Source organism: Orbicella franksi, chromosome 7 (assembly GCF_964199315.1).
Source record: "Orbicella franksi chromosome 7, jaOrbFran1.1, whole genome shotgun sequence".
Lineage (NCBI taxonomy): Eukaryota > Metazoa > Cnidaria > Anthozoa > Scleractinia > Merulinidae > Orbicella > Orbicella franksi.
This window is the reverse complement of record NC_138151.1, coordinates 27,029,139-27,056,388: the sequence shown is the minus strand read 5'-3', so window position 1 is coordinate 27,056,388 and position 27,250 is coordinate 27,029,139. Positions and strand designations below refer to the sequence as shown.

Sequence of the window (27,250 nt, the reverse complement as noted above, 5' to 3'; positions counted from 1 at the left end):
TTCTACTCCCCCTGGAAGTGGTGTTAGTACATCACAGGGTTACCCCCCACCCCCCACCCCAGCATTACACTTGCCAGTGCCTATTCATAAACCTGGGTGGAGAAAGGCAGTGGCACTGTGATAATTAAGTGTGTTGACCAAGTTGTCAGTCCGTTATTACGTCTTGCACTCACTGAGCAGTATCTTTCCACCAGTACATTGCACAGAGAGATTAAATAGGGCAGTGAATAAATTGATCAACAGTGGTTCAAGATGGTGAAAAAAGAGTTTATTTGTCCCAAGAAACACAACAGTGTCATACAACCACCAGGGCATGTATTCATTAACCTTAAAATATAAATAAGGAAGAAATAAAGCCTGTTAAAAATCTGTGCTGCCTAAAGAAAGAGAAACAATAATCTAAACTAATTTAACAAATCTTAAATTTGTCTTCAACATTAAATCATTCATTTAAAGGATAATTTGAAGAGTGAATGAATAAGCTTTATGCTTTCTTTGATTCCATATTGCCATCAAGGTAGAGTCATCTTGAGCAAGGTTGACCATAACTTAGCTTGCAGTGAGGACAAGTTTTGCCACCACTGCAACCCAGCAGGACTTCCACCACAAGAAAACGGAAAATCATCTCTTCTAAAACTTTCTAAATATTTTGACATCCAGGAGTCACGACTGAATTATTGTCTTTTTTTTTTTACTTTAACAGGGACCACGGCAACCTTACTTGTATTTGTTGTGTCCTTATCATTCATACTAAACTCTATTCTAGACTCAATGTAAATTAAGTGAACAAAATTTGAATTTTAAATAAATATTATAAAATATTAATATCTTACTTTAATCTTCTTAATTTTTGGCATGCACCGAACTTTACAACTCTGGGACTCTTTATATAATGAATACATTTTACAATAATATAATTTAACATTAAAATGGATTAAAGCATTAAACTATTGCCAGCAATATAATAAGCTGCTTGATAGCTTTGCTGCTATTTTTCTCTTAGCACAGGGATACAAAAATAAATTCTCTTCATCCCTTCTCTCCTAAAACGTTTCCACATCTTTAGCCTGTGAAGGAGATATTTGCGCATTAACCTTGTGAATCAACAAGTCACTGCCGTTTGAATGATAGAAGCAAATATCTCCTTCAAAGGTTTTGATTCTTACACATTTGCAGGAAAATAAAAGACAAGCAAAAACAGGCCAGCTGATATGTCAGTTCCATTGTACAAACACTTTACTTACTTGTATCTCACAGCTATTTAACAAAAAAGTTGCCTGGTAGACTCCTCAAGCCTAATAATTGTATGTAATATGGAAAAAATAACTGGAATTGCTCACTGCAAAACAATCTGCAATCTTACTGTTTTGTTTTGTTTTGTTTTGTTTTTTCTTGAGATTTCTCTACTAGTTAGTGAAAGAGAAGATTCCTCATTCGCAACCACTTAAAATCAGAGTTGCCACAGTGGGGGAAAGCAACTGTGTGACAACTCTAACAACTAGTTGCAAAGGAGAAAACATGCTTAATTCTGAACTATTATTGGTAATAAGAGAAAAAAACTTAATGCACATTAGAAGTGTGCAGCTGTTAAAGGGACAGGAAACTAACTCTGTGAAAATGGAAAACTCTTGGAAGATTAAAACAGAGTCCTAAGTCTAAGGCTCTATAAAGGTGCCATTATTCTTGCTTGTGACTGTAACAAACCACATGCTTACAGAATTAGTGGCTTCATCCAAATCAAACCTAGGACATGCTCACAATTCCTGTGTTTAGAGGATTCATTTGAATGGGATCCATGTAGTTGACTGTAAGGATCTCTAAGCATTTTACTTAAAACAGTCACAAAGCAAAAAATCATACCATCTGAATTGACCCTAAAAGAGCAACCTGGAGGAAGAACTTTTCTGCACACTGATCTTTTCATTGCAAACTACTCTTGGGAAAAAATATGCTGTCTTGAAAGTTCAATCCCAACAACTTTTTTTGAAATAGCTGTGGTATAGTTAATTTCCATAACTCTACTGTACAGAAACAGCAGCATAGAAAATTCTTTCTCGTTTTGTTTTTTTAGACCTTTTAACTTTCATTCACAAGAATGACATAAAACATTTATTTTGTTAAAAAAAATCAGAAAACCAGTTTCTGTTCCTTCATTCTGTAGTAAAAAAGTACTTTTTGCACTGTACTTTAGTCGAAGTACTTTCCATCCATTATCATGTGTAAAAATAATCATGAACAATTGTGGAACAATATTTTTCTAAAATGAAAATGTCATCATTTACAGAGATGCTTCATGCACAATTTTTGATGCAATCTACACAACATTACATGCAAATTTAAGCATGTTGATGTGTCACCCCATAAACTGACAAAACAAAATACTAGTATTTAATACAGTGTCGGCAAAATATCGAAGAGTCAGAAAAACCATATGAATCACTTAGTTGACTGGGCTTGCAAATTTATGGCTGGATGAAGAATAAAACATGACCATCCATGGTTAAATTTGTGAATAAGCACATTAATGTTCCAGTTCCTAGAGAGTCATGCGCAAATGCTTGTCATAGATGAGTGCAATAACCACACAATAATAAATGAACAGGTGTAAAGGGGCGATCACTGCTCTGCAGTCAGTGTGACAGATGAACTTCCATTGCACACCCAAAAGCCTAACTTCTCTCCCCAGCGGTGAAACCCACACTGGATTGGACAAGTCAGCAGAGGAAAGGCTTATACAAGCACTATAATATTGGTTTGCTAGGAAGGCATCAAAGCAATAGGCCATATTCACATTCTCAGTAATGGACTGCAATGGAGGCTCGTGTAAGGGAAGATCATTAAAAAGAGATTAATATAATTTGCATTTGAAAAGACTCCCTGCATTAGCCTCAGTTGCAAGCTATCGTAGTTCTAATCCAATACTTGGAATGCAAACAATGGTCTATTAGAATCGCCACTGGAATTTGGAGCATTCTATTCACAAGCCCAGCAATGGCTTAACTGATTCATACTTCCAAGGTTACTTTTATACCACAATACAAATTTAAAATGGTCCAATACAAGGACAAAACGTCCACGTTTTCAGATTGAATCAAAATTAGGTTATTACATTTTTCTCTGAGAGAAAGAAAACTAACTCAAACTGATTAACTAGACATAAAATCAAAGTATTATTACCAAATCCATTGCATTTTGTCAAGAGGTGAATATGATGAAAAACAAACATATATGACCACAGCAGAAACAGCCATTTAAAAGCTAGCACAGCTGGTTCAGAAGCTAACTTCTGGGCATAAATTATTCATTGCAGTGAGTCTTAATCTCTGACCCTCTCTCTCTCGGTCTGCACTCAAAATAATAAAATTGAGTACCTGTAAAACATCAAGAAACATTTTTTCGTAACTTGTCCTGCACCGGAATTGTTTCATTCCAAGTGAAAGATCCCTGTTCCATTTAAAGTTTCCCAAAGAAATACTTGATGTGTAAGGCCATGAAAGTGAAAAGCTTAATGTGGTTCAAAGCCATAAGTCAAACCCAAATTTCCATCAGAGTGAGAACCATGAGAAAACAGGACTACTGTTTCAGAAGTTCAGGGCCATTCCTCTAAGAAATTTTCCAGTGGACTGGCCCTGAGAAGTTGCGTTTGACTTACATCCAAACCAGAATTTCCAGAATTTTTCAAAAATGGAAGAAACTTAAGTATACGTCTACCAAATGTTGAAAGTTGTGACGACAAGTTCTCACATCAACTCTGTATGACAACATGTTGCCACAACTTGCAATGTAAGTGGTAATGTGCACAGCAAGATCATGCTTTTCAACTTGCAATACAACATTTCTGTACACTGTAAGAAAGTACACCCTTTTACTTGCCATTTATACCCATTTGTTAGCACCTGTACCAGCACACCACAAACCATGCCATTTTGCAAGTGTACAGTTCCAGAAAATATCCTTGCCCACCCCAGGATAGAGTCACTGGAAATTCCAAGGGGCTTAGAAGCCCCTCCCACCCCCATTCCAAAACTTTTAAAGAAAAGTATGAACTTCAAGCTAAACTGTAATTTCCAGAGGGGTGGAAAAAATTTAAACCAAAAAGGGAAACTTCTGTAAGGCAGGGTGTGGGTGGGTGTACACCTTCTCTGGAACAACACAATGTTTATTTGCTTAGCAAAAATCTTTTAGCAACAGTTATGTCCTAACAATTATTAAGCTATTTTAGCTGATAAGTTTGCATCTCTACATGTACAGAATTCTTTAAGAATCTGTAGTAAGTGTGATTATTTTGCTTGCATGCATGCTTAGTAACAGCGCTTGAAAGTGAATTGAAAACCTGGGTGGGGGTTCCCCCTTAAATTGAAGAATTTTTGGTAGTATATGGCCGGTAACATCATTTTTCACTGTACCAAAAATAGCTGCTCTCCAGTATTTTTCTGCCTCACTGTAACCATTGCAGGTTCTATCTAGGAGTCTTTGATGATGAGGCACCAGCTGCAGGGCTGACCACTGGGTGGTAATACTTGCAGTTAGGCCTTGTGCATTTCCCTTTCACTGCATCTCGGCAAACTGTCACCTTACCATCCACAACTTCTACATTCTCTACAGGTAAAACAGTTTAAAATGGACAAGGGGGTGTGAATTGAGTGACTAAAGATTGTTTTTATCAATCACGTGTTGGTAAGCTATGTTTGTACAATCACTGGGGCTCGCTGCAAGTACTTCCAGTCCATTTCCTACTCTCTGCCAGAAGAGGCCCAGACATTTGGAATGATGAAGTCATGAATTCACTGATAACACTTTCATTTCATTTCATTTCATTGTTAACATTTTGATGGAGTGAAATATTCAGAAAGAAAGAGAATGCCAGAGATCAAATGGTCAGCTGCTTGTTAAAGCATTTAACAAGAAATATAAGGAGTAACGTAATTCGACGTTCCGATGTATCTAACACCATTATCAAGAATAAAAATTGTTGAATGTCAACGTTGTTAAAAGAGTTCAGTTATGAATATCATTAGGTGACCTTCCTGTGTACATGATCATCATGCTAATTGAATAGCTTCGTATAAATCGAGTCCAATTGCACATTCAGTGATGGTTTGAGATATTATATAAACAACATTTTGTAAATAAGGCAGTCTAGCTACAAAATCTTAGTTCTAATCTCAGAGTCTCTCTACATCCAGTCCTCAGCAGTAAGAAAGTCGGCAACATCCTCAAGACTTGAGAGCCAAAACCAAAGATCATAAGCGAACAATGTGTGATACATCATTTCAAATGTGGTCTATGCGACATGGACTGTGTCGGTTTTACCAACCAACACCTATACCAATGCATTATCGAACACACAAGCTCCAGATCTTCGATTGGCAAACATAATTATGAAACAACATGGAGTCCACAAACCAACTATCGGGGACAATTTTTTGGTCCTCAAAGAGTGCTGGATAAACTCATGGGCCTGTGCCATGAAGCCAAATATAATTATTCTAGTTTTGGAATCAAGTTTCACATTTAATAGTTGACTGCTCCATTCAAAAGCTTGAAACAAAGAATGAAATAAAATAAGTAACATACTTCATTACTGAGAGAAATGCAAAGCATTGGATCAAGTCTAACAATTTAAACTAGAAAATTGAAAAATTAAAAATTTACATGATAAAATGGTCCAATTCCTTATAACTGTCCATAAATGTTTAAAAATGGATTTTTTGAAGCTTGTAAGGTTAGGTTGGTTTTTGATATGGGCAGGCATCATATTCCAGAGGTGACTAGTCCATACTGAGAAAGACTTTCCACCCTCAGACTCCCATTTGAATCGGGGGCAGACACGGTTTAATTGACCATGCCTGCTTGTTTTTCCGTTCACGTCTGTGTTTCTGATAAGCATCTGGGTAAGATAAGATGGGCACTCCCCTAAAATCCTTGACTTTGTTTGTTTGTTTTTGTTGTTTTTTCTGGAGAAAAAAGCTCTGACAGATGTTAAATCACAAGAGAACTTTATAGTTCAAAAAAAGTGTGCCAGAGATTCAAACTCAAAATCAGTTAGAGACATTTTGTTATGTGTTTGTAAAGAAGAAAGGGGTGGCTCCCAAGTGAAAGTGAAGGGATGACTTGAATGTTTTGAAAGGAACCACTTGAACTATCATCAAATTATTCTTAAATGGCTAGTGGCTGCTAGCATATTTTTTTTTTACAGCAGAGTAACTGGATACCAGGTAGCAATGGTTATTTTAGATTTATGCACTCCTAGTGGATACCGGTAAGTGCAATAAATTGAAATAACATGCTGAAAAATGGTACAATCAGTAACATATAACATAACAGGTGGCACACCTTTTTAAAACAATTAGATTATTCACTCTCGATTTCTATGCATGATAGTTCACTTGGTCTGCATCATTACATCAACATTTCGAGCTAGTTCTGTGTTTCCATCAAGTTATAGAAACAAGATTTTAAACCAAATTATCAGCGCACATATTTTCTTTGGGCTATTTTCTAATGTAGTTTAAAGATCTAAAGTTATAAAATGTCTTTGCTCTTCTGTATCTCATGGCAAATTCAAAGGAAAATGTGAAGAAATATATTTATCTTCTTTTTCAGAAAAAGCGCTGACATCAGCATTTTTGGCTGGCAAACGGACCTTTGTCTTAAGTATGCTCCGTCTTTAATACAAGTTCAAATGCCGACATCAATCAAATACTACTTTCCTCAGTTACTACTTAAAGCGCAGGCAAGCAAAAGCAGTGTGGGAGCCTGCCAAGCAAGAGGTCTTAAGCACAGCTTAGCCCTTTCAGCACACAGCTCGATACCCAATTCTCTTTAATTACTTGACAGTTTTGAGGACATTTGATTGCAAATCATGAACATCTGTTTAAGTGCACCAACAATCTTTCTATCCTCCTGATAGCCAGATATTTGTCATTGTCGTCACCTTAGATCAATGAGAATTTGAATATTGTGACTGGGGCTGAAAGAGCTAATCAGCTAAGCGTTAACACAAGAAAGAGAGCTCACTGTCTTTAACGTGGGCATAGCGGCAGGCTTCTCTGTGACACTGGCCAGAGACAAAGTCCCGACAAACTGGCAACCCATTGGAGGAGTGCTGTCAAGGGAAAAAAGGAAAACAGGGTCTCAGATTGAGTTGTCAGACGGGAGCAAAAAGTGCCAGTTGTGAGAGAAGGGATAAAAATATCTACAAGACATCTAGTCTACTTCTTAACTAAAACACCTTCATCATTCACACTGGTGTGAAAGGACAATGGGGGGTTTACACTGAAAACACAACAGGTTATCAAGTGCCCAGTCAATAGAGTGTTGCAAGTGCTGAGGAGGACCTGCCAGGCTTAAGAAGTGTGAAAGCAGCTAGGACAAATGCAAGCGTGCATAATGCGGCTTAACCATGCCACGCCCAGTTGCTGAAACAGGAAGGTTAGGAAAATAAACTTCACGTTGACAAGTAAAATATCTAATGTAGAGTGCGACTTGAACATCATGGCTGTTTGTTTCCACAACTTATATTTTGGGCCAAATTTAACATGATAGAAAATATTGGTGTAAGGAAATTGACATTTTTGAGTTTTTTTTTTCCAACTGTAAACGAGATCAAACATTCACTTGAAATGAAATAGTGTAAATTATGACAGCAAGCATGACAAGCAAGCCACACTCGAAACCTCTGGACACAAACATGTACACTAATCTTATATATAAACACGTAATTAACACCACCAACAGACGACATAGACAAATTTTAATTCAACATATGATTCAAATAAACTCTACAATCACATATAAACACATAAATAACTATTTTCCTCTACAAAAATCAATTTAATGCTATGAAAAATGAAAATTTTACTGCAAGACATTCTGGAATAAAAAACTTCTTCAGGTTTTCTTGACTCAACTAGAAATTTGTTTAGTTCAGTCTTCTTTGTTATTTCTCTCGTCTTGCAATAAACATTCCATTAAGAAAGTTATATGTAATAAAACAACTCTAATAATTATAATTCTACATACAAGTAGATCACAATGGCTCAGCCATTGGTACTTAATTGCACAAAAATCAAATCAATTGCTCTTTTTTATGTGCTTTACCTGATTTACATCCATTGTAAAATAACTTAAAGTGATTCATACAAAAAAAGATGTCTAAATTTTTTTGAAAGTTAATATTCTGTTGTACATCTCAAAGATGGAACTTACACTAACACTCTCTCTTTCGTAGTACAGCTTTTGACGTGTATAAAGATTTGTCATGTTTTATGAAATTTCTAAGCTTATAGTTTATTTTTGGGTCAACAAAATATTACCCTTTCTTTGGTAAATTACTGTTAGATTCCATGCTATCGATCTCAGATGACCTTTGACAAGGTTAAAATTCGGCCTACTTCACACACTTCAGTTTCATTCAGCTGTAATTCAGTTGATACTTCTTTAATTTCTTGCTTGTATTGCCACTAAATTTGTACTGGCCTTGAGGACAATTTTTACTTGCAGCTGTAACTCGTAGCAAAATTAAGTCTCACACCAACCAAATTTTCTTCAACAGGAGAAGCTTTTCTTGCAATAAAAATTTGACACGTGCTGTGGGCCAACATTGCTATGAGTCTTAGCTGTGAGTAAACATTTCCATCATTGCTTGCACTATCAACTTTGGTGGCTACCTGAATGACAAAGATAGTGTATTTTCCAACTGCAAAATGAAACAATGGTGCATGAAGTCAGCTGAATTGTTGACATCATCAAGGGTCATCTGAGGTTGGTAGTAGTTCAAAACATTACTACCAATAATTCATGGCCTTTTTGTTTGTCTTGGAACTGCCGTGTTCAATTAAATGAATAATGCAGCCAGTATTGTACAAAATACATATAATATAGTCTATCTCTCGTAAGTACATACAAAACAATCTCTCATGTTAAATAGTAAATGTAAATAACTTCCCAAATAAAATTATTACACAGTCATGCAAATATGTGAAGGAAAAAGACCCAGATAAACTACTCATCCTTCTTATTGTATGAAATGAATCAAAGCATGAAACACCTCACATTTCCTCTCCCGTGACAAGTAATCCATAAAACATATTATCACCTTGCAGACACAATTTTCTCAACACGTTTCTCTGTTCTTGCTAAATTTTGAAATAAAGCCAATTTGTGGTCATCTCTTTATTTTGAGTCATTGTTTCAAGTAAGAGCTTAGAAAATCTAGACAGAGCAAAAGTAAACATTATTTCAATTAATTCCTTAATTTCATTTGTGGTCATAGACCTAATTTAAACATAGTCAGAGTTGACAATAACGTTAAGTGCTTTGATATATTAATACTATACAGAGTTGGACGTTTTGCCAAGAGTTTCCAATTTCCTCTATGTTGTCCTTGACAACAATAAATCTTTAGAATAGTGTTACAGGATTCTTGAACATCGGTCTCCACTGGATAAACAACAGTGCCTTCCATGACTTAGTGGAATGGCCTGTAAATCAATTCTTGTCTCCTCAGTCTTGCATTGCCTCTGTGACAGCAACCAACTGGGTTTCTTGCTTTCAACAGAGCAGAAGGTCACTGACACCTGCTCCTCTTTCTCTCAATTTGTAAACTCTTGTTCAATCACTTCATTCTTTCTCTCTGTACTATTAATTCACACACTCCCCCCTAACACGTGCCTCTCTACAGATGCATACAAAAAGAACTGCCCCTTTGATCACAAAACATGGGGCGACATAACATAGGTGGGTGTGGTAGGTGCCGAGGCTAGCGTGTAGTTGTTCCAGTACTGGACGTCCATCGACTGGACTTGAGGGTCAATGATTTGGTAGGATGTTTGAGGAGTAGGAGGAGGTGCGAGAGGAGGTGGAGGTGTCGCAGCTGACTCCACAGGCACATAGTTAAACACCTGTGGCTGTACCTGGTGTTGCCACTAGTGGACAAGGAACATGAAACGAAATACCAAAGTTAGCATGACTTACAAGTCTACACTGGTGGGGAATCAGGAGATTAGCTTCTAAAGAAACTGTGGTTCTTGATAGCCGGGTTGACAAGAATTTTAACATCTACAGTGCTGATGTAGGTTGTATAATCAACTTGATTCTGATTAATTTAAAATTAAGTTCCAAGGGTGAATTGAACTATCAACAAAGCTGCAGCTACAGTAGCTGCAAAGATCTCAAAGGAACTTCACATGAACATGACTCATAAACAAATCCACTTGCTTTGCTATCACCTGGAACACTTTGCAAGACACAAATTAATGGTTCTTTCAATAATATATTACAAAGAACATGTTTTGAGCATATTCCCTGAGTTCTGTCTCACAGGCCACAGCTGTTGAGTGATAACACAAGTGAATTCATTCATGAACTTTTAAATACATTACATTATTATTGAATAAACACATGCTTGAGGTGACATTTTACTGGGTACTGTGATTTCAGAGCCATGAACCAGGAGTTCTGCTGCAGCTAACTTTTATTGTGTATTCCACAGATGTCTGGCAGATGCTCACTTTAACCTAATTGTCATAGCCTTGGGAACAGGGACATCTCTGCCTCCTTGACGGTTGTAAGGTAGCATTTTCATGATCTTCCTGATGTCATAGTTTTGCCCCACAAACAATGTTGCTGCAACTGTCTGCTTAATTTTTGCAAGTGCTGCCACAATTCAAAGAGGTGTTTAATTAAATTTGGCTTAATTTTGTCCTGGATTTATTGGTAATATCATATGTTATTAAATGTGCTCACAGCACTCTGTAAACAGTCTCCTTAAGCAGGTGGTCAGTGAACTTAATGGACAAAATATTTACCTGAGGCACTTGTGTTTGAACCAAGGGTAGGCCAGGTGCAAGTAGTGGCACTGAAAAATATGAACAAAATATTTTGTTACATTAATGGAATTTCCCAAACACTACACATTCATTGGCTCCTTTGAGGTCACATGGCATGTCACAATGAATCAGTTCCATGCCAGTCTCTAACTGGCAACACTGATTAATCTATGACCAGTCAGTGGGTGTTAAATAATCAGATCATACTGAAGTATGACAGAATTTTTGTTTTGGAGATTCAGCTGTCAAGCTAAGGACTACATTGCCATACTTTTCATTATGTACTGCATTGCAGACTACTTACTTGTAGGTATAAGAGACGTGAACTGCAATCCGAGCGGTTGGTTGAAGGACTGAAGCGCTGCCGCTGCCCCTGGCATAACCAGAGGCACCTCCACAGCAGTCTGTTTCTTAAATGGTTCACCAAAGGTCTGTAAATAAATGCTACAACATCAGAAATTCATGCTTGTCTAATGGTGTTATCCATGCATTGTACAACAAGTTGCTATATGCAGACAGAAGAGATATGGTAGCCCAACAGTCCCTTGAACCCCCACGAATAAATTAAACTGAATACTCCTTAAAAGTATCCACACATTTCTCATAACACAACTTGGGAGAATCTGTTTAATCATCAATAATTTTTCTCAACATTTTTCTTAACATTACATTAACAAAGGAGGTTTAAGACCATGAGAAGAACACTCTTGATGGGTTAAGCTAATCCCACAATCTGTTTCTGTCAGCTTATTACAGCCCTTTTTGAACACTAACCCAACAGGCCCCTAGTTAGTAGCCAATAGTTGCACCCTATACTAAAGCAAAACATTATTGGCTTAGCATGTGTTGAAGCTATTTCTTGTTCAGTATTGACAATCAATGGTCGTAAAAGGATCAATAATAGATTGATCAATAATAGCCAAGCCAAATCACATTTTTATGAACGTTTAAATAGCTAACACAAAACTTCAATGGAGAATGTGTTCTGACAAAATTCCACACTATTTTCAATTGTTTACTTGTTTCCCATCATTTGTCTTTCAAAAATCCTTTTGATCATTGCAGAAGAGTTTCATAATGTTGCCAGACTTCCAGATATTTTCAGCAGCACTACCACTAAACCTGAAGGCTGATCATATAACTAGCTAAACCATAAAGCAAGTTTCACAAGATTTCAGAATATGCATTCCAGAAGCACATTGTGGCTAATCGTTCATAACATATTTGTGTCAGCTCGGTTTCCACATGATCTCAGGTTAAATATTTCACCATTTCTGGCTCATCTAAGAACATGAAGCCATGAAAGCTATGGTCACATACAATTAGACACCTTCAAATTGCCAAAAGAACAAATTGTCAACCTCTGGAGTTTGAGATCCCTTGATGAGCAAAGAAGATAACTTTATGTACGACATCTTCAGGGTTGTCCCAAACTTTGCCCCAGATTAATCACACAACGCAATGGTATGTCTGGTAACCCCAAATTAAAGTTTTATCTAAGACAATAATATAAACCTACAAGTAATTGTCCACAAAGAAAAAGTTTTGGGTTAACCTCAGGAAAGAACCCTGAAGGTTCCTCAAAAGCACCTCACACAGCAGCCCTACTAGATTTGGCTGTTACATATGATATTACAGCTCACTGTTGTTAGTTCAGTCCAGCACTCCAAGCTGACATGACATTTTTTTTAACATCCATTCTCAAAATAATGGCAACCACTGTGGAGCTAAAACTGATGATCTGATTAATACTTATATAAGAAAGATTAAAGCCAATTTCCTTTGCTTTTTCACACTTCCACAAAAAAAATAGGGCTCCAAACTTGAAAGTAAAACCAAAATTGCGATAACAATAAATTATTAAAAAATTCAAACAATTTTAAAAATAACTAATTCATCTGCTATGCATTCATAGGATCAGTGTGTGTTGACAGTTGTACACAAAATTTTTTCACTTTCAGCAGCTAATTCTAAACAGTGGTGACTACTTCCGCTCTGACTGGCACAAGGAACAGTAATGCTGTTGATAATAATATCAAGCAATTTTAAACATAAATAATTCATCTGCTATGCATTCATAGGATCAGTGTGTGTTGACAGTTGTACACAAAATTTTTTCACTTTCAGTAGCTAATTTTAACAGTGGTGACTACTTCTGCTCTGACTAGCACAAGGAACAGTAAGGCAGTTGCAATGATCTCTGCAAGTTAAATACATGTGTATGTAACATGAGACCCTTTGAAAAAATAACAATGCTCAGAGTGCTGTTAACATTATTTCAGGTGCTTTACAACTACAGATAGCTAGATTGATGGCAGCCTTTTTTCTTTTAAGGGAATGTGAGTGAGTAGGGAATGAGGCAAGACAAATGAGTGTGCTGCCCATGTCTTGCCCCATTCCCCTTTAGGCTAACGCATCTCGCCTCATAATCCCTGCTGAATTTTGAAAGAAACAGACTGCCAGCCGTCTAACAGGTAGCGTGCTTGTTAATTGGACCTACAAAAGCAAAATGCTATTAAGTACCAGTTCAGGTAGCATTTCATGGGGCCTCTTGCGGCTACCCTCCAGCTACAAGTCAGCAGGCGATGTGCAAGCACAAAAGGAATGAGCCACAATGCCAGCCAGCCAGCAGCAGCATGATGTAAGCAACAGCACATGAAAAAAGACAGGCAAAATGCAAGTCATGACTTATGCAAATTGCTGGCTGTAAAAAAGCTCCATGCATTGTTAAAAGCAGGCAGGATTAGACATCTCCAAAAGCCCTGTAGTGGCCCACAGCTAGCAAAGCAAAATTCAGGGTAAGTAAATCACAGGACTTTTAGCACAGATTCCATGGCTAACCAGACAATTTGAGACATCTTGTGTTACATCAATGTGGTAAATATGTGCCAGTGGATTTCCAAGTTGCTTGCCTTATGGGTGCTGATTCGGGCTTAGAGATGTCTTTCCCTGGCAGTGCAAGTAGTTGTTAAGTATAAAAAATCTAATCAGACCTGCCAACTTACATGTATTTCTCGATTCCTAGGTGCAAAATTTTACAACTTACAAAAGCAAATGTTGGAACTTCTAGGGCTTCTTCGGGGCTGCAAATATGTGACAGTCAGCATTCTTAATGAACTCAGGTTTCAGGGCCAAACATAAAAGTGCAGTATTTCTTTAGGCATATTTATGAGTGCACCATACATTTTAACCATCTACATGTATGTTTCACATGAATTATTGTCTTGAAGTTGGCAGGTCCTGCCAAGTACATGATCATGCTATTAACAGTACAGTAGAACCCCAGATTGTGATCACTTCCTTAATATGGCCATTATTTTCTCACACAAAGAGAACTTAGTCAGTCACGGTTACTTAAGGACAACTTCTACATGTATGTGATCACAATGTCAATTCCACCGCATTACAATGGTCAGTAGGGTTCCAATGTACTTTCTGCTAATGTAATATGCATGCAAGCTGCTTAATTCTCTTAACTTACTTTACAACTCATAACTTCGGCATTAGGCAAGGCAGGTTTCAGCTGTGGAATTGACAAGCTCTTTGCATGCAGGCTGTGCATTTACTTGTTACATTTTGTGCTGTCATCATTTATATAATTACAGTGTGCTTAGTTTCTTTCCAGGGAAAGTGTTTAGTTTTATACTTGTTAGAAAAAATATTAAAAAGTCATCTAAAATGCAAACAAAATATATCACCACTTCCAGTGCTTTGTTATGTAACTTACATTGTCTGTTACCCTATTGTCTTTAATAAAATTATCATTGTCATGAGATGACTACTGTTCATGAAACATATGCACAGTACATTCTTGGTTGAAATTTTAAAGCATAACCTTGTCAGTTGAACAATTAAAAGCAACAAAGTGCATCATGTTTGTCTGAATCAAGGAAATATCACAAAATACAAAATCATGCATATATAATGAAAACCAACATTGGGTGGGAATTGTAGCTTGTTAGACAGTTGCGGTTTATTTAGGAGGTTTACTTAGGAGGTGCATTTCAGTGTACTCATCCTCAGGTCTGGACAGAATTATGAATTGTGTGTACATTATAAATTATAATGAAAGGGGAAAATGAAACAAACTACATTTCAGCACAATGCAGAGCATAAATGCAGATGAATCATTTTCATAAAGGAAATATTATCTCAAGTGTCTGATATATCTCCTCAAACTAATCGAAAGAGAAAATGGAGAAATATAAAATTGCAATACAGTTGCAGCATAATCAAGATAATGAACAAATCCATGCAAATCATGTACTGTCCTAGTATTATTGTAATTTTCTTTGTTTCAACTGATAAACTGTTTGCATTTGAGAATGGAAGCCTAATGACGTGTAACTCACCGGCAATGACTGTTGCTGAGCAGCTCGAACTCTTCCTTGAAGATGAGCTGGTGGGTGAAAGTAGCGGCACATTTCCCTTTGACATCTCCCCTTCATAAAGTCCATACAAACTGTGATCATGTTATCAGAGCTGTCAACAGACACATGTCTTGGGGGATGTGCATATCTGCATTCTTCTCTTGAGCATGCACCTCTCTGATATTCTCGGCAGACCTGTTGAGGACAGAAGTGCATTTTCAAGTTAAAATGGCGCCCTGAACAAAGCCTAAAGGTTCCTAACCATGAAGTCCTGGGTATCCAGCACCTAAGCTTATAAGAAAAAGTGAATTTTTCCAGTCAACTCAAGGCAAAAGGTAGTCAGCTGTGGAAGCCAGGCACTTCTAGTGCACAGCCTTGCTGAAAGTGATCTCCCCTAGTGAGTTTACAACTGGTTCATGTCAATCCATCAGTTAGTCATAAGTTACTCCACATTTTGCTGTTGGTTTATGTGCAGTCATACTTGGATTTTTTAGATATATAGAGCAGAACAATTAAACAATGTGGATTATTTTAGACATGTCAGGTAAAAAACCCTTTATTTCAGTGCCCTCAAGCTGTGATTGGTAGCCACCAGCTACACCTGTGCGGCAAAGAAGAAGGCAGGTGATGGTCTAGCTATCAATAAACAAGATGCTGGCTCCTTAATTCTTTTCTTTGTTTGATACGTATTTAGCTAGTGTTGATTGGAGAAATGTTTATTATTTATCATGTTTTTTAGTACAGAGGGATTAAAGATTGAAGAAGTTAAGAGTTACTTATACCAATGGAGCTTGGATCACTGTAACAGACATGAATTCAACACATACATCATATGAGGCTTGAAGTTAATTTGGTATATACATGTAACATTAAGTCTTTTTTCTGATCTTTCCCCTGATTTTCTCCCAAATTTTTGACTTAATGGTAATCAGTGACACAAGAAAATACCCACAACAGTCACCGACATGTATTACTTATAAACTTGTCACCGCTTGGGCATGCTATACTTTACCTACACATAAACATGATCAGGCTTGATACTATTTTTAGTCAAAATATATCTGTCTTATTTACTATACTTTTTTTCCAGATTAATGGTCAAGAATGTGTTTGAATCCTGATGATAACTTGTTTTACCATACTCAAATTTGCAATTAGCCAATCAGAAGCCATGTCCACTGGCCTGATATCCTGCAATCTCAAGTCACTAACGTGATATGGCTAAGATATCATGCTCACTTGACCAGATTAGGGTATGGTAAATATCTAATTGTACCTTTTTGGTATGCTTTGATGGCATATCAGGTTAGTTTGGTCTTGCCATGGGTAGTTTGGCTCGACTACATCTCACCAAAATACAGAACATGGCTCTAACTATCAGCATTACCAGCAGGCTTTAAGCCAGATGGGAGTCTAGGCATCCAGTGGAAGGCCATTTTTTTAAAATTGTTTTATTTTTCATGTGTTGCCTTATAAATTGTTCATTTGAACAGGCCGTATAGCACATTTTGGATGCCCACTTTTCAAATCCTGGCTAAAAGCCTGATTACCAGAAAGGCACAACTAGGTATAAGAACTGGTCAATTTAAATCTACATTTTTTAAATCATCTCTAACCTCAAGTTTGTCAGATTTGTCCAGTCTTCTTGATGGAGTCTGAGCCAGAGCAGATGCATCAGGTAGAAAAGCAACTGGTTGCTGGAGGTACGTCCCATTTGATCCTTGAACACTTACAGGCCAGGTAGAGATCTGAAAGGAACAAGAATAAGCATCAATAAGCTGAATGCCAATCGCTACTCATCCTGCTTCCTTTGGCAAATTAGTGTTTGCAAATTATATAAGTCAAAAGCAAATGAAGGAAAAAATCTTTTCACACCAAGTACTACTATGCCAATAAGTATTGTAGTATTTATTACCAGGGCCCCTCCAGATACCAGCCATGTTATGACGCTGAATAGGCCACAAGGGCTAAATAAAGTTTTACTCACTTACAATAACTATGGCTTCTGGCAAAATGTGCATTGGACATACAAACTATACAACCCTAAATTTAATCCATGTGGCAACTGTATGTGTTAAACACACATTCTATTTAGTTTAAACAACTTTTGTTTCGAAAACTCCAGCTGTTTAACATCAAAAGAGCATAATAATGTTAAGTGTAGAAAATAAATTTGTAAAAAATTTAATTAAGAATGAAAAGGTCAGTGGAAAAACTTCAATGACCTCATGCCTCATTCTTAATTAAATGTTTCACCAAACCCCTTTGTTACTAGAAATTAATTTGAGAAGTGACAATGCTACCCATTGGTAATAAAGAGAATTTTCTACCATGACACATAGATGAGAAGAAAAGAAAAATTTAATATGTCAATCTGCAAACTCCAAAACGCAAAAGCACAACCTAAATCAGTCAATAACAGGGTTTCTGTGGGCAAGAATGTGAAAAGTTGAGAAAATGAGACTCTTTTATAGTTCATGGGATTAACAAGTGGTTGGCCAATTGGTTGATTGAGTGGAAGTTCCAGGTCAAACAAAAACATCAAGCAACCAAGAGAGCAAAATATAACAAAGCAGGCTTCCCCAGGTGGTCAGCTGAAAAAAGGCAGACCACAGGTGGCCCAGTTAACAATAAGCTAATTTAAGTCTTTCACTCAACACTGAATTAGTTAGGCGGAACTGGTACATTAATTAACAAGTAGTACTTGATACCACTGGCTTAATGATGAAACAATCAAATTCAATTATCGCAATCAATACCACAGAAATTGAATGATCACATGCTTCAGGATCAGTAAAGTTAAGTAAATCTTTATTCTACAGGGTGGCCCATTCAGCTCGAAGGCTGGTATCCATAAGGGCCCTGTAAATGTAAAATTAATTAACTATACATTAAAAATCTATCTATAACATTGATTAAATTACACATTAAAAATCTAAGGGCTGCATTAGAAGTGACTTACAAATGAGGGATTTGCCAGCATCTGTTGAGCTAGGGGTGCAAAAGCTTGCTGCTGGAAAGCAATCTGCTGCTGCTGTTGTTGTTGCTGTTGCTGCTGTAGTAGGCGACCATTATTCTCCATCTGGGCTTTTATATGCTTTGGAGGATGCAAATACTTGCACTTTTCTCTATGACACCGTCCCTAAAAACAGCAATAAAATAGTCTGTGAGCCTTTCATTATTGTCTGATAAGAAGATAACATACTATCTTACTATTTATTTAACAAAAGGTGCTTTCTTGTTAATGCTTCAGGAGGGGGTTTAATCCGATTATTAGAATGCAGGGCAACAGGCAGGTTAAACTTAGTACAAATAGTAAGTCTATGCAACTGTCTAGACATACGGCCTAAAAGTCACCTGTTATGTGTCAACCCACTTGCTCAACATAAACATCTAAACTTAGTCCACCAATATCAGTCCTTTACTCTAAAAAATCTACAAAATGTAAGATATATTTCTATGAGAGAACACCTGATGAACACAATATTATTGCTGTTGACCTCGATAATTTGACCCATCACTGTGCTTCTCTATATTTCTGCACCAGTCAGACTGATTTAGAACTTAAGTTTGCCAAAGCAGCTTATTACGTATCTCATAATAACCCTTGAGTTTGCTCATCTCGTTACAAGCATTATCTTTTAAGTCAATAACAGTCATTGAGTAAAAAGTATGCAAAAAAAGAGACAAGACCTCTTAGAAATTTCCCTATGTAAAGTGAGACGCTATACTAGTTTGTTCCAATGCATCAAGTATCAACTACTTAAAGATTAATCCAACCTAAGGATTCAATACGTCATATTTCCCTCTTGAAATATTATCACAGATTAATAACGTATACAGTCTGAAAATATACCACAACCAGGACAAAAATAGCACCTGCCTAGATCCCATGATCCAGACCAACAGTGAGAGCAAAAATAATACTTTGATATTGTCCTTTGCTCCCTTTACGTCTCACACTAGAGACTTACATTTCAAACCCAGACATCAAAGATTCTGTTATTTGCAATATCAGTAAGAGGCATGTGCTAAGACTGAAGCTAAACTTCAAAAAGACAACCTAAACTGTTTATGGAACTACAAGTGGACTTAAAAGTTACAGCTGTAGACATACTGACCAAAGAAGGATTAAATGCAGAATGTCCAAAATGGTCATGGCACAGCACAGGCAAATCAAAAATTCCCATATTCTAAACTCCTGCTCTCCCACCAATAACCTATTTTCCCTTCTGGGTTTTTTTTTTTCTAGAGAGGGTAAGGGGTCAGTGTCTGAGCAGAAGCTGTTTTGAAAACTTGAGAGGAACAACAATTAAGAGCAATCATAACCACACAGTGTCCATCAAGCAGAGAAAAACACATCTAGAAATGCTTAAGGATCAAGGAATTCTATTTTTTTTTTCCTATTCTGCAAAATACTTTTCAGAGCCAGCCACCTTGTGACAGCAACATTCTCACAGGCAATGCTGTGTTTTGACACACTTCTTAACAACTGAAATCTGGCTCTTATTCTCTTATTTCAGCCTCATATACAAATAAGTCATCACTTCTAATGATAAAAAAATGAGTGCCTTCCATTTAAAACGCATGTTAACTAAACAAATCAACAACTGACTGATTCGGAGCCAGCCATTGTGTTCCTGAAGAACAATAGACTGAGTTTGACAAAAAACCTAATGTTCCAAGTTTCTCACAATGTTGGCAAGTTGACACCATTGTTTTAAAAGCCAGTGCAACAGGTTTCGTGTTTAAACTTCCTTCTAAAGCACTGCCTATGTCACAAAAAGCTATCAAATATTTCTCCCTTCCAAGTCAATTCAGAAATGATTTACTTCGAGCCAAAACACAGAGAAGGAAAAAATTCAACTTGCGAGTATTGCTATTTAATTGTAAAGATTCCTCACAGGTAACCATGAATAATGGTCTTTTGAGATCTTTTAATTGACAAAACTCAAAATTGCTCAATGTAACATTTAATGCTAATTTGCAAATTTCCCTCACTAGTGCAATAACACACATTTAAAGTATTTATGTTTTATTTTTATTACCATTCCTTTAATGCTAAGTTCTCGAAGGATTTACAGACAACAAGGAAATCTCCTTGCTGGTCAATTGCACCAAAAAAGAGCAGATATGAAAAGCGAAGTGACAGGAAGTTTTAAAGGTGAATCAAGTTTCTTTTGTCTGAGGACATGGCCTATGATAATGTCTTGTGTAAATTTCAATTTCTGTCACGCAAACCGCAACTGAATTGAACGTTGATGATATTCACAATATTCAAAGCAACTATTTAATGGTCCAATCAACTATCGCGTGAGCATTACTACAAAACAAATTTGAGCTTGAACACGCAATATTTTTTCTTTTGATTCAAACAGAAAATCCACAAGACTTTTCAGTTGAGAAAATGCGTGCAGAATTCCACGAAAAAAATATTTTTATGTTCTCAAGCCACGAACCCGAATAAGAACGAAAATTTTAAACTCTCTTTTCAATTTCGTGAGTTGAACAAAGAAATTCTGCGTCCATATGTTGATAATCAAGTTCTCTTGCTGCGTTTATCGACTCGGAGCTCACGAAACACAAAAATGGTTTATAATAGCACGCGTTGATTTCCGTAGCCGGGTTATTCCGTGAAGGGAAAAGATCAGGGTAAACTCCGACTTGTTTTCACGCAACAGCTGAAAAACAAAGTCGTGCAAAAAAAAAAATCACGAACTTGTTAATCAGTCACGAAAGCTAGATCTTCACTCTTTTCCAAGACGAGTCAACACCTTGCTCACGAAACACGCAATGGAGAATTTTGGATTCATAACACACGAAAGAGCAAACTTTCAACTTCTCTGACAACGCACAACATGCCAGAACACAGTAAAGCTTATATTCGCCACCGGTTTACGTGGTTCACGCAGTTAAGCAACGAATATTGCTCCAGTTAAACAAAAGAGCCACAAACATCGTTTAGACCCCTGGCATAGCCACTTAGACGATTCACAATCAAAGTTTTAAGTAGTTTTAAGAGAAACACATAGTATTTCCTCAAAATATTGAAGTGCTGATGTTGCATAACTAGTGAACCACTCACAGCGAAAATTGTCGTGCCTATATACCGGGCTATATACTTCTTGTGACATAAAATTGCCACATTGTCAAAGCCACTGGGAAATTTCCCCCGAAAATAGTTTCCGAACGTAATTTCTCTGAACACGCAGTCATAACACAGTTATAAGCTTCACGGAAATCTGAAACGCCCGCAAAAAACTTGTTCGCAGTTAACGACGCAACAAGTTCTCGAAAATCTTTGCCAACAAAAGAAAGTTCGAGGATTATGGCCATAAAGCGCGGAAATGTCACCGCAAGTACTCCATTTACCACACAAATATTCCCGTTAAAATAAAAACGCAGATACCTTCAACGAGTCGAAACACGCCGTGACTTTTCCATTCTGAATGAGCACATGAGCGGGTGGATGTGCGAAACGACATTCGTCCTCTGTTCGGGAACACTTTCCACGCTGAAATTCTCTGCAAACTTCGACGAGTAACCATCTTGGATCTTTGCCCATGACTGGGACTATCATCTTCGAAAGAAGTCTGTCTGGTGTCTCCTTTTCAGTAAACAAATACCTAACAAGAAAAGGCGGAAATCATGAATGAAATAGTTTTTTCTGCGCCACAGCCGACGATGCGAGCGCGATTTTCCCGATATTTCTAGATGTTAGGGGAATTTTGTATTTGGCAACAAAAAAACTACGCATGCTCACTGGGACCAAAACATCGCGGGCTTAGATTACATAACAATGAGTCATCAATTACTTGTCGAGGTCAGGGTCATGGCGCAAGCAAAATTTGCCGTTCTTTCCGGCTTAAGTCACGGAAAATGGGAACAAAACGTGAATCTATTTAGGTGTCTCTTATTTTAAGTCAATGATTGGGCACAATATCCCTTTTTGAGGAGAAATCTAGACTCGTGACTTAGCCGCCTGTGACGCATCACGCGAGTACGTGATGGATCGTGCACCTTGGCCCCAGCCCGCGCGATTACGTCATCACCGAGAGTGATTTAAAATAGAGGTTGTCCTTTGTTCGCTTTTCCGCTTCAGGAGTCCGTGAAAGAGAGTGGTCAAATGCCACAAAACCGCATCAAACGGTCGGTTCGCTCCATCTCCAGCTGTCCCGTCAAAGAACGAAGGACAGAAGAAAGAGAAGCGCATTCAATTGAAGTGTTTAGAGAGGGTAACACAAAGAACGCTTCGGTGACACATGAGTCGGAACTGACAAGGAACAGCAAAAGCCGTGCCGTCCTTTGAAGTAGCGGGGAAATTATTCAGTCATAATTAACTTGATCGCTTCTCGTTACGGGTAGTCATCTCCAAATTTCAACCGCTCAGTGAGTAAAGCATTGCGTGTATCTTGAAGGTTTCGTGCATTTCACAGAGAAAAACATAAAGCCAAAAGACCGGAGCCCGAAGCAATTTTTCTCCGTGGGAGGTCGTATGTTCTTGCATGGTCCCTAGCGTTGTTTGGGCCATGTTTGTTCCGTTAGAAACCATAAGATGAATTCATTTCGTATTTATTTTAGGCTCGTTAAGAAAACCGATGCAATCATCTTTTCCACTCAATTGTGTCTTGTACGTGATCTATGCGAACTCTAATGGGCCAAATTCTAATTAGCAATCCTCTTCATCGCTGATTAATTCACCTGCGCTCGAATTATTGCTTACCCTTTGGCAAGGCAATACCAAACATGGGAAATTTTCTTCGCCGTGTGTATTAGTAAGCATGATTTCGTTCGTTTACCAATTTTGTAAACAATTAAACCCCTCTTGAGCTGAGACGGACGCAGGCTGGCGGCGACAATGCGGCTTCTTTCCGGGCAATAAAAGGTATTATTGTACAAACTGCATCGAATCATTTCGCCGAATTTTATTCAGCTTTTCGGCTTGAAGAAAACAGCATGGGTTTTTAATTTGGGGTTCGTTTCGACCAAAAGCGCCTCAGAACGAATCTGCCCGAGTTAACCCGAGACCCATATTGCCACACTGCGTCAAAAACTGTACCACAGAGGGGTTATTAAGTTGCTCACCCCTTCTCAGCAGAAATAACCGAATAAAGATGTTTTAAGTGCAATTTTCGTGCTCTCAGAATGTCAGTACTAAGTTAGGGCATTTCGTGACTTGCGGCTCTTGCCGAAAGTATAAATCAGCAATCAGAAAAGCCAAAACAAATTAAACATGCGCCCGTTTCAATGAAGTTGCATCGCGTTGATCAACCACCTATCGATTCAACTAATGTTTCAATCTCTCGACAACCGATGTTCGCTTTTATTATTGAGTATTTTTTTTACTGAAAGGTTTTAAGCTTTTTTTCATGTGAACTGAAAGGTGGCATTGTAAAAATGACCGGCTGACCAAAACCTCTGTTGCAAAGAAGAAGGCCACAAAATTAAGTTGGGTTTATTTTTTCGTCTCTCTATGTGTCTCTCAGTGTGTTTTATTGACTGGACAAAGTGAATTAAGAGGACTATCACTTAAACCAGTATTACCTCTGCTTGCATTTTGCTGATATGATTTATAATTCAATTTCTAAGAGACTTTCTTTCCCTTTCAGGCCGGAGAGAGCATTTGGAGGAAACAGTGGCAGCATGGTCTGTCAGTTGGTTTGATCGCAGCAAAGTTTTTTGAAAGCCGTGAACAACAGGTTTTTTTCACATTTTAAAAATTCTTTTTACAGAGACGTGCTGCGAGAGAAATGGCTGGTAAAACACTTACTTTGTCACTTGTAGTTATGTGGTGTTTCACAATTTTAGAACCGTATCTTCTGCTTACCGGAAGCCCAAACACTGCGCTGGTGGGCGAGAAATGACTTGTAATTATTGACTCAGTTGAACTACGCTAGTCGTGATCATACTGTGAATGAGATAACTGTGTTTTCTAGCTAAACCAAGAGTCAATACAGAGTTTTCTTTAACTCAATTCTCTAAACAGTCGGCTCAGACGATTTAGAGCATTGTTCTCAGTTAAAAAAACTACAGTCTAGTGGTCTCATCGCTCTTTGTTACGCCAACGCATTAAACTTTTTTTCTTTTTTCGTCACCTCTAAAACCACTGATTCATAACTGAGGTATTTTTTTTCTATGACTCTCGATTTTGAGTATGTGACTTGCCAAGATTTTAGCTAACTCTAATGAACGTTCATCCGCCTGCAGTTGACAAAACACACAAAAGCCTACCCACGTTTCCTTCCTGAGCATTGAACCAGTAAATTCCTCGTTCTTGTTGCTCGGAGCTACTTTATCTCTCAGAGGAACTGACAAAGATATCACCAAGGCAGCAGAACTGTTAATAGCCACTCAGTTACCTGTGATGCGCAGTGGCGCACGTGTATTAAAATGCCGGCGTCTTCTTTTCTTCGACGCGACTCAACTTCCTGTCTCTCTCAATGGCGAACCCGTCACAATTCTAAAACGTCCTCTTTCGAGTAACAGCCGTGCAGGCCTTAGTTTTGTTTCAATCTGCTCACCAGACATGCCGTAAGACATACAACTCCACCAGGACGTTGTTGTAATTATAAAGTGTTGTTTAACATTTTGTTTCCAAAAACAATTTTGACCTACTCGCACTGTACAATTTGTGACAAGGCTTAGGTCTTCGTCGAAACTGCGTCACTGAGATAAACAGCATGTTGCAGTTCTTTTCCTTTTGTTCACGTTCAATGTACTGCGAATTTATTCTTTGGAGTTTGATTGAGTTAGAACTAAGGAATTTTGTCAGTTTTTGTATCCGGCCAGGCGTAGGTTGAAACGTGACTTCCACGCATAAATTTCTGAGTTTAAAATATACTGTCAGAGATACTTTCAGTAGTTATAGAAGCCCCGAATAGACAGTTTAATTGCTCAGAACGCCAACGCTTTGTGTAGGAACGAATCAAAGCTATAATGCTTCACAATTCGATTCGCAAGAGAACAAAAGCACGTTTCTCTAGTTGGACTCAGCAGTCGACGATGATTTGGTGATGACGGAAGCATCTTTCTTCGCTGCTGTGAAGACTGTTAAAAGTGGACTATTGTTTCGTTCAAATAAATATTTCAGTACAAACCTGGGTGCCGCGGTAGAAGCGTGAATTGCTGCGTTGAACAGCTGTTCATTCATATTATGCTGTCTAGAAGCCAGTTTAGGTTTTTTAGCGAGAAGTTTTGCCAGTTTTCCTCTGAGTGCGGATCAAGCCTTCCGAACGCGCGCGACCATCATGCGAACTGCACTAACTCGGAGTTTATGATTGAGCATGCGCAATGCAGGCCTGTTGACTCTGCCGTTGCATAGCTGTGGTAAACGAAAGAACCGCGCCCATTTTCGATAAAAATCTCTCGGAACAAACACTTCAACTGTTCTTGAACAAGGTATAACTATAGGAAACAAACAACCAAGCGAGATTTCGTCAAGAAAACTAAGTTTTAACTTCGTGTTGTTCAAAGCAGCACGTTTAGCCCGACCTTTAACATTCAGTCATAAGGCAAAAGAAAACGAATCACCGGAAACGTGAACAGAAAACGCCAAAAAGCTGTTTTGTTCCAGTTTTGTTTGTGGTAGTATTTATAACGGCAGGCTTACGACGATTCGAGGCAAGTTCAGGAAATGGCGTAAATATTTACCGACTCCTGTTTTCGCTCCTCCATTAACCGGAAACAACCTCCTCACCAGAGGGCAAAACAACGGGGGGTTAAATTGTAAACACGGAGACTACAGTTTTCAGTATACCTGACTGGAACCATTGCCAGTTTAAAGAGATATGTTACTTTCGCTAGGAACAGATATTTTTGGAACCAGAGTGTTTTTGGAACCAACACAAACAACAGTTGAACATTGCACGAAAATTCCCAGATGAAAAATTTGGAAATTGTTATTTTGGTACGTGACGTGCTGAACGAAAAGAGAAATTTTACGAAAACAGTCGTTAGTTTACAGTTTCTGTGGTGAACCATTTTCTCAGAACATAAACAACTGATGTCGATGAATGCGACTTTACACGTTAAGAGAAGTTCCGGATGTGACGAACTCGTGAACTTTGCCCGGTCGGACCGGACTTGCGAGAAAATGGTCAATTCACGTGACAACTAACGCTGAAGTATGTCACGTTTATGATGACTATCGTATCGGATATGAACGAGACCCCGCGGAATATGACGAAATATTTCCGAGATTTTTTCGTGATGGCCCCGTTTTACGTGAGTCAACCGCCATTTCGAATTGGAGCTGACATGGCGCACAGTAAATAATAATAACGCGACTCTGCATGAAATGATCAAGTGCGCTTTACATCTTTAAAATTAAAGCTAATCCTAAAAGACGTAAATTTACAATGGTTGCAAAAAAAATACAAAGCACGTCAAAATCGATAAAAAAAATTCAGTAAAAACTCAACAAAAAGCTAACCTGATATAAATAAAAAGCTAACCTAAAATAATATGCCTTTATCGGTTGATTGTAAATGGAAAGAACCGATATCAGAATGCGTCGAATAATGTCTGAAACCATCTGTGAACTAAACAAATCAGATAAAAGATTTGCTGATCAAATCTGAAAAATGTAGGCAGTTTACAACAAGAGCAAGTACAATCAGTGAAATCCCAAAACAGCAAAATGTGTTCCTTGTTAATTTTCTGTTGACATTTACTGGAAGTATTAAAACTTCACTGGCCAGTCTGAAGATAATCGTTCGTTATACCGTTGACTTCATTACACTGAAAGGATCTGAAAGGCGCTGCAAACTTAAATTGGTTTCACTGTTATCCCATTCAAACTTCCAAAGATTATTTTTCGAACTCAGTCAGCAACTTGTACAGGCATTACTAGGTTCTGGCTTTTTCTCTTACAAACATTGATTTTGCAACAGTGTTTGCCAGAATTCAAAATCACTAGTGCTGACTAGTGGGCCAACTCTCAAACTAACAAAAGGCTAAGAACTTCCGTTTGTAATTTTCGAGAAAAACCTCTTACTCAGTTGACGATATTTATCGGTGAATGTCTTAACTTTAAACTTCCTTTGATTT

At 37.8% G+C, this 27,250-nt stretch overlaps 1 protein-coding gene across 3 annotated transcripts; it reads right to left on the bottom strand.

Moving 5' to 3' along the window:
* Nucleotides 1-75: 75 nt before the first annotated feature.
* Nucleotides 76-27,136, bottom strand: LOC145492964 (muscleblind-like protein 3). Of its 3 annotated transcripts, XM_081472338.1 has the most exons (10): nucleotides 25,300-27,136; nucleotides 21,612-21,828; nucleotides 18,165-18,344; nucleotides 16,819-16,950; nucleotides 15,185-15,397; nucleotides 13,356-13,400; nucleotides 11,137-11,263; nucleotides 10,812-10,861; nucleotides 7,021-7,108; nucleotides 76-4,599 (listed from the first exon to the last, which is right to left on the bottom strand). In XM_081472338.1, the coding sequence occupies exons 1-10, from the start codon at nucleotides 25,350-25,352 to the stop codon at nucleotides 4,460-4,462; spliced, it is 1,245 nt and encodes a 414-aa protein (XP_081328464.1). In that variant the 5' UTR covers nucleotides 25,353-27,136; the 3' UTR covers nucleotides 76-4,459. The 3 variants fall into 3 exon arrangements, with proteins under 3 accessions (XP_081328464.1, XP_081328466.1, XP_081328465.1); XM_081472340.1 differs by lacking the exon at nucleotides 13,356-13,400 and having other exon boundaries at nucleotides 25,300-27,124; XM_081472339.1 differs by lacking the exons at nucleotides 76-4,599; nucleotides 7,021-7,108 and adding an exon at nucleotides 7,743-9,929 and having other exon boundaries at nucleotides 25,300-27,127.
* Between the last annotated feature and the right edge of the window lie 114 nt (nucleotides 27,137-27,250).

What these genes read in the sequence shown, in the direction of transcription:
- LOC145492964 (XM_081472338.1), bottom strand. Translation starts at nt 25,352, where the DNA reads ATGAATGAACAGCTGTTCAACGCAGCAATTCACGCTTCTACCGCGGCA. An exon ending in ACAAATCTGACAAACTTGAG is followed by an intron (nt 15,398 to 16,818) that starts GTTAGAGATGAT and finishes TGTCCTCAACAG; the next exon opens with GTCTGCCGAGAATATCAGAG. An exon ending in ATGAAATGCTACCTGAACTG is followed by an intron (nt 11,264 to 13,355) that starts GTACTTAATAGC and finishes ATTTATTTACAG; the next exon opens with ACCTTTGGTGAACCATTTAA.